This window comes from Pristiophorus japonicus, chromosome 13, assembly GCF_044704955.1.
Source record: "Pristiophorus japonicus isolate sPriJap1 chromosome 13, sPriJap1.hap1, whole genome shotgun sequence".
NCBI classification, from domain to species: domain Eukaryota; kingdom Metazoa; phylum Chordata; class Chondrichthyes; family Pristiophoridae; genus Pristiophorus; species Pristiophorus japonicus.
The window spans coordinates 70574126-70582219 of NC_091989.1; the positions used below are offsets into that span (position 1 = coordinate 70574126).

At 47.4% G+C, this 8094-nt stretch overlaps 1 protein-coding gene across 2 annotated transcripts; it reads right to left on the reverse strand.

Moving 5' to 3' along the window:
- Positions 1 to 365: 365 nt before the first annotated feature.
- On the reverse strand, positions 366 to 4742 carry bhlhe41 (basic helix-loop-helix family, member e41). Of its 2 annotated transcripts, none has more exons than XM_070897630.1 (5): positions 3892 to 4742; positions 3726 to 3789; positions 3361 to 3468; positions 2875 to 2986; positions 366 to 2383 (listed from the first exon to the last, which is right to left on the reverse strand). In XM_070897630.1, the coding sequence occupies exons 1-5, from the start codon at positions 3969 to 3971 to the stop codon at positions 1581 to 1583; spliced, it is 1167 nt and encodes a 388-aa protein (XP_070753731.1). In that variant the 5' UTR covers positions 3972 to 4742; the 3' UTR covers positions 366 to 1580. The 2 variants fall into 2 exon arrangements, with proteins under 2 accessions (XP_070753731.1, XP_070753732.1); XM_070897631.1 differs by having other exon boundaries at positions 3726 to 3784; positions 3892 to 3979.
- Positions 4743 to 8094: the final 3352 nt, after the last annotated feature.

The following is an 8094-nucleotide window of genomic DNA, read 5'->3' on the forward strand; positions in this document are numbered from 1 at the left end:
CAAATTTTGTTTCTGTGAAGCACTTCGGGCGGTTATATTTTGTTATTGTTGTTGTAGTACCAAACATGTGTAAATTACAGACATAAAGTTTGTATTTTATATTCCTTAGATCTTCCCTGCACTTTATTCAGTCATCATCATGGGCAGTCCCTCGAGGTCGAGGATGACATGCTGCCACACTAAACATCAGTCAGATGACTGATGAACTCATTTTAAACAATGGAAGATGCCCGTGCTTAATTCTTTTAACGTGAAGTAGCCTGTAAAATCACAATTCACTTCATAATCTCTCCTTGCAAAAAAAAAAACATTTTATAAAAGCTAATCTGGAAATCGATCACTCGTGTTTTTTTTAAATACAGGCAGTATTTATTTTAATAACTTAAGACCGCATAAGCTTAAAGCACTAACAAAAAGTGCAAACATTGTTCAACAATTCTTCATAAAATTCATTTTGCTCAAAACATAAACTATTCAGTGGTTATCATGTATTATCCCCCTACAAAAATAGCATATCAGATGCGATTCATGATTATTCACAAACTATTTACAGTACACAAAACAAAAGCCACTTTAGGCAAATATATATATTTCACAATATTTGAGAACGCAGCGTGTCAGGCGTACAGCAGCAGTAATGTAACCAGGATGGATAAGAGTACTGGCTCACATTCAGGAAGGGATGTGTCTCAGCTGTTATATAACACTTCACAGCATCACCAAACCCGCTGCCTTGGCAACAACTAAAAATAGGTTGCACTGAGGCCATTGTCTCCTCAGCCCGGGTGATAAGCCTCTTGACTGTGTGACTTTCAATCGTCTGTCAGAGTAGAGAGGACCTGGGATGGGGCAGGGAGTGAGGAAAGAAAGAGAGAATTAACCTAACCAGTTATTCTCATCTCTGAGAAAGGCCACGAGTGTCAATACATAATTCCGAGCAGGACTTCAGGCCCAAGTCTGCCATGAACTGGCAGGGACCAGGCATTATCTTTTCAAAATCCACATTTATGTGACATTATCTACCCATCCTAGATCGCCCCTCCCCTCAATCTGTGCACCTGTTCAGGTTGACCATTGGAGCGGGGACATACAGAACGTGAAACTTGCTTTTTTTTTGGTTTAAATAAACCTTTATTTAATTGAAGCAGACACCTACCCCGACTCGCACTCAAGCTGATGATTCATGGAGTTCCAGAAAAATACGAAAGCATGTCATTTTCCAGAACTTTTATGTATGGACGTTCACACAAATATTGGAGGGAAAGAGGGAGGGGGTGGTTCTGTAAACCAGAGAATGACTCAGCATAACCAAGGGTTTACATCCCAATTCGAAGAGTATCTCAGGAGGATCCAAGTTGACTAGATCTTTGCCCATCTTTTGAATAAAGGTATAAGTGACCACCCTTTTCTTCAGCGCCCAATTGGAGGCCAGGAATTTTGATGCACCTTCAAAATTTGTGCTCTGGGGGCATCTAATTGTGCAAATTGGTCCTCATTTCCATCCAGCTCCAGGACTAAACACAGTACCGACTGTGCTGCCCACTTCTGTATTTTAACGGGAGTGGGGAGGGGTGACCATTTTAGGGTGTGTTGTTTGGTAACTGTTGTGGGGATGGGCTCAGTCCTTGCTCCGCTCCGAGGAGTTGCGTTGCCTCCGAGCCCGGGGACGGGATCTGGCGCAGCATCCGGTCGGACGCCAGCGTTGAAATGCCTTGCAGTGCCGGAATGCTGGGATACAGGACGGGAATGGGAGCCGGGTACCAGCATTTCTCCAGGCTGGCCTTGTCCAGGAGGGGCATGTACGGAGCGGCTGCCGAGGGGGCAATGAAGTAAAAGGGTAGGCAGAAAGGGGGCTGCTGGCCAATTGCGGGTACTGTGCCAATCCTCATCAGCGAGCGAGGGGCGGGGTCGTGGCCGGCCTCGCCATTGGTCACTGGACCAGCCGGGTCAACTTTGACCCTTTTGGCCGGCAGATCATCGGGCTCCCGTTTGATTTTAACCGTCCGGCTCTGGGGGCTGGGTCCACCCCCCTTCTCGCTCTTCCCCTCGCACCTCTCCCCGTCACCGCCGTAGCCACTGTCGGTGTCCGTGTCGCTCCCGTTGTGCTCCGTCGTCTGGGCCCGCCGGATGACGGGAACGCAGTTCTGGCGGCCGTGCTCCGCCGTTCGGGCGCCGGCTGGTCCGGAGCCCAGCGCTTCGCCGTCGGGCCGGAGCTGCGTGGACGCATGGTGTAAGTGGCCAATCAGCTGGGCGCAGCGCTGCTCCCTGGGAGTCCAGCTTTCAAAGCTGGTCAGATGTTGCAGCACCTCTCGGGCACACGTTTGAAATCCAGCATGGAAAGCATCCAGGTCCGACTGCACAGGCGCTGTCAAAGTACAGTCCCCTTAAAAACAATGCAAAAACAAACAGCACCAGTGAAGGAATACAAACTGCAATGTACAGCAATTCACAACCGGCGTATCCCGAGTCAGTGCAACTATCATTTTAACATCTCTACTTCAACACCACAAAAAAAACCAGATCGTCCGGTCAGGATGAGACGTTAAACCGAGGCCCCGTCTGCCCTCTCAGGTGGACGTAAAAGATCCCATGGCACTATTTCGAAGAAGAGCAGGGGAGTTATCCCCGGTGTCCTGGCCAATAGTTATCCCTTAATCAACATAACAAAAACAGGTTATCTGGTCTTTATCACAGTGCTGTTTGTGGGAGCTTGCTTTGTGCAAATTGGCTGCTGCGTTTCCTACCTTACAACAGTGACTACACTCCAGAAAAAGTACTTTATTGGCTGTAAAGCACTTTGGGACGTTCCTAGGTCATGAAAGGCGCTATATAAATGCAAGTTGTGTCTGTTTAAACACCGTACCATCAACTTACCATTTTGCAAAGTAATGATCTTCTGGTGCTGTTGTTCCGTCAAAGTAGTTAATGCCTTTAAGTGTTTCAACGTTAATTCCAGCACAACCGCTTTTTCCAGGTGCCCAAGTGTCTGGGGGTGGGGGTGGGGATGGGGATGGAAGGCATAATTTTACTTTTGTAAATGACTTCTCCAAATATAATTAAACCCAGTTAAAGCTCCAACATACTACAAAATAATACAACACGAAATTAACAGTACAGTGCTGGCGTTTCCTAAATGGGCAATTTTACAGTTTCAGTTAGTCCTTGCGGTACCAGTCACTCTCTGTATACAGTATATGGTTTTTGCATTATTATGCTCCTCACGTGTACCGGTTAAGCCCCGAACTGTATAAATAGGAAGATATGGCATAGGGCTGCAGATGTTAATTTGATTCCATATTTCGGAAGTAAGCTCATTTATTTTCATTGCTACAGAACAGAAGGCAGACTTCAGTACCTTACCGTCAGTTTCAGATGCTCGGGCAGCAAATCCTTAAGCTGGGAGATACACTCGTTAATCCGGTCACGTCTTTTCTTCTCGATCAGCCTATGTGGTAGTTTATAGGCATCCTGAAAAAACGTGGTCAGGAAACACCCGCAGAAATTGCAATAAAAAGGCAAAAGTAATGACGATGTTACAGATTATATTCTCATTGCATTTTAAGGTGTACACCCGCCGCATCAGGATCAATGTCAAGTTTACCTCAAGATATATTCTAAACGCGCAGTGTTAAATCCATTATTGATCGGAAACAAGTAATCAGAACTTCGGGGAGCACCAAGAATGTGCATCACACCTTTACAGTCAATAAAACTACTAGACATACCTTGCTGTCGTCTCGGCTCATTCCTCGTTTTGATTTGCACACGTACATCGAATGGTATTCTACACTATTAAAAATAATATTCAAACATTACTGTACATCTGCACGGGATTTATAAGCCATCAATGCACACTGGAGGAAAACGGGTTATGCAACAATAACAACTTACCCAATGAAGTCTGCGTTTTCTGATAACTTCCGTTCTGTTAAGCAGGCAGGGGCTTGTGAGAGAGGTATACCGTTCTGCATTTTGTGTGCGTGTAGGGAGATTGCAAAGGGCAGTTAAGGTATGTCCCCCGGAATGATGGACAGCCCCCAATGCAAAGACTACATCCCCCAATACACAGACTTGAGCCCTCCCGAGTGATACACAGTCCCTAATACACAGACTAGAGCCCCCGGGAGTGATGCACAGTCCCTAATACACAGACTAGAGCCCCCGGGAGTGATGCACAGTCCCTAATACACAGACTTGAGCCCTCCCGAGTGATGCACAGTCCCTAATACACAGACTAGAGCCCCCGGGAGCGATGCACTCCCTAATACACAGACTAGAGCCCCCGGGAGTGATGCACAGTCCCTAATACACAGACTAGAGCCCTCCCGAGTGATGCACAGTCCCTAATACACAGACTAGAGCCCCCGGGAGTGATGCACAGTCCCTAATACACAGACTAGAGCCCTGCCGAGTGATGCACAGTCCCTAATACACAGACTAGAGCCCCCGGGAGTGATGCACAGTCCCTAATACACAGACTAGAGCCCCCAGGAGTGATGCACAGTCCCGAATACACAGACTCGAGCCCCCGGGAGTGATGCACAGCCCAGCCCTGGCTGCACAGTGTAGATCCCGGGTGTTGCAGGCTGCCCAGACCCCGAACTCCGCCGCTCTCTCTATCTCCGCCTGTCTGTCTGCATTCACTGTGCGTCGCTGGGACGGACGTGCGAGCAGTTTTTGTCGCAAAAGAAGCGCAGGCGCACCGGGGAGCCCGCACGTGCGGCACTCCGCACCGACCAATAACAACCCAACTTAATCAGAAAGTAAATGGGGGAAGGAAGAAACTGCAAGCCTCGCCACATCACCCTGGGGAGGACAGACACTCTGCACCAATAACCCTGGCACTGTGCAGTGAGTCCTGCTCTCTGCCCCTGGTGTGAGCTGCACCGAATCTCTGTGTCTCCCAGCCCAGTGCTCACACCCCTGCTGGGAAATGGTGTTGACCGGGATACATTTCTGGCGAGGAAGGGTTCTGGCGGAATCGCAGGGTTTCCCCGCAAGTAGAGTAAGTTTTTGGCGAAGTGCATTCGATTACATGCACCAGGAAAACATTCTTACATTACAGCATCATTTGCAAAAAATTTTGCATACTGGAATTAAGTTTAATTTTCATTCTTAAATATATATATATATATAAAGAGCATAACATTGCATAACATTGGAGTTAGAGTTACTAACGAGACACCAGCCTGCCTGTCCTACGTGCAAAGAATGTGCTTGAAGGCACAGTCTGGATGTACTTGGCTGCGCTTAGTCGACATGTCTGCACAGCAAGTAACAGCGAGAGGCATGTTCCCTTCAACCCTGGCACTCTGCAATCAGCAAATCACAAGGCTGTCACTGTGATGTTGGGTCGGATACTCTCCCTCCACACCACACGCACAGATAACACCTCTTTGCATAGTTTCCTCTTCAGTTACATATGACTCTAACACGCTACATGTTATCAATGTAACCAAGTATCCCTGAACAGGCGAGCCTGCAGTTTAGCACTGCCTGCATTCGTTACATTTTATGTCCACACATCCTGAAAGAGACTCAGTGAAAGAGACATGGACAATTCAGTTTCAGGGCGAGTGGCTGTCACGACTGCATTTCTGCTCCAGGTCGAATGTCCATAATCGCCATATGATGCTAGACTTTCCACTATGATCGCTATTACCCAAAAAATGGGCGATATTTCCGGCGTTAGTGTTTTTTTTTTATTTTTCAGGATCGCCGGAATATCACCCATTTTAGAAACCGCTAGTTTTGCCTTTTTAATTTGGGCGATAGCCTTAGCGATGTGAAATGGGCGATAGCGATGTATTCAGTCGTGCAACGGTCGTTCTGCGCATGTGCTTTTTTTTCAGGCAAATAACTTTTCCTGCGATTCGGGAGATCAGGGATCATCTGCGCATGCTTAGAAGGCAAAGGGAGGGAGAGAGAGAAATTATTTTTGAAGGAAGGTTTGTGGAGGCTTGTGAATTTGAAGGAATTGAGAAAAAAAGTAATCGGATAACATGGAGATGGAACATGGGGAGTCAGGAGAGTGTTAGGGAGGTTGGAGGGAGAAGGAGGGCGAAAGCCTTCTCCGAAGAGGCGAATGAGGCCTTAGTCCATGAGGTGGAGACTCGGTGGGTCCAATTAACCCGGGGTGGGTGGGGGAAATCCCCCCGCCCCCCCCCAAGAGTATACCAGCGAATATGGGCAGTTATCACCATGATAGTCTCATCGGCAGCCCACGATAGAAGAGAGCCAGACCAGCGCCGCATGTCTTGTTTCATCCGGAAGAGTCAGTATTATTACATCTATAATTATAATGATGCACTGACTCATTAATTAGAATGTAAATCTGCTGGATTGTAATGAAGATGGGTAGCTTCCCTGCTAAGATTTGGACTAGGGTCGGAACCTGTGCCCTTTTACTTTAATGTTGCTGAGATGCCTTAAACTTAAACAACAGTATTAATTATTATTTAAATGCTTTAATCGAAAATTGTGGCCAAAGGAATGACTGGAAACAGACAGATCGCAAACACTCGGCATTTCTACCACTTTAGTTTTGAAGGAGAATTATTAAATTATATCGCTGCTTGTGTGCTGTGAGCAACTCTTTAACTTGGGCACCGTCTCCTTTTTGGTTAGGTTGGTGGAGGGGGCACAACTGTGCACTGAGAAGTCCGGTCACCTTTACCCAGACTGTGTCAGTCTCTCCGGCTGCTGTCACACACAGTGACCCAGTCTGGACTGGGGGACAACTGCCCTGTCTGCCCTGGGCCACTTTGGGACATTAGCTCCGGCCACATGGAGGTCTCCGAGCCCATGGGCATGGTGCCCCCTCCCATTACGGTCCTGTCATTGCTGACCTCACCAGCTCAACAGCCGACATCATCCCCCCTCCCCCCTCACAGCAACAGCCCTCGAGGCGTTCTACTGCAAGACGACTTGGCCCCATTACTAGGGGTGTAAGTGGGAAAGGGGGGTTATAATGAGGGGTGGGGGGTAAAGATAAAGGAGGGGGGCATGGCCACAGGTAGGGAGGGGAGGGGCCTAATCTATTTTAATTAAAATTGTTGACTGTTCTTACTGTTATTAAAAATGTGTTGAATGTTGGGGGTGGTGGGAGGGTGTTTTTGATGTGTTACCGTTATTTTAAATCTATTGTTGGGTGAAAAATGTTGTTGACTGTCAGGGGTGGGAGGAGATGGGGGTTGTTTTTAAAATTTTACATCAATTGTTACATTATTAAAATTTTTTATTGAACTTTGCGTGTGGCTATGTGGCTTCCGTTGTAACACTTCTCGGCTTCTGTCTGGGGCTTACGCAGTAGGGTCATGAACCAGCTGACAAGGCCATATCCTTTAACCCCCAGCGTCCAACCGTGACCTTGTGGCTGACTCTTAAACAGGTGAGAGACAGTGTTCTCATGCAAGATGTGTGCATCATGGGTGCTCGCTGGAAAATTTGCATTTACTGCCATTATTATTTGCTTGTGGTTGACAACGAGCTGCACATTCAGGGAGTGGAATCCCTTTCGGTTACGAAACACCTCTGCATCCTGTAAAGGTGCTCGCAGGGCGATGTGTGTACAGTCTATTGCTCCCTGTACCTTGGGGAAGTTTTCTATTCTTGAGAACCCCAAAGCCCTCTCACTCTGTGTCTCCCTGGTCATAGGAAAGTTTATAAAGTCCATCCTGCGCGCGTAAAGGGTTTCAGTCATTTGGCGAATGCAGCAATGTGTGGCGAATGCAGCAATGAGAGATACCGCAAATGTCGTCAGCTGAGGCCTGAAAGGAACCTGATGCATAGAAGGAAAGTGCCGCAGTACACCTTAATCTCAACGGGCAATGTGGCCCTGATGGTGCTGGTAGGTTGCAGATCTCCCTTAATTAGCAGGCATATCTCACTGATGACCTCCTTTCGGAGGCGCAGCTTTCTAACGCAAGTGTTGTCGGACAAGTCCAGGTATGATCGCTTATCCCTGTAAATGCGTTGGGTGTAACTTCTCCTTTTCAGCAGTCTGCCACCTCTTTGATTGGGCACATAATGCTCTTCAATTAACCTTCTCCCATCTCTATCCTGCAGCATGTGAGTACTCATCAATATTGGTTG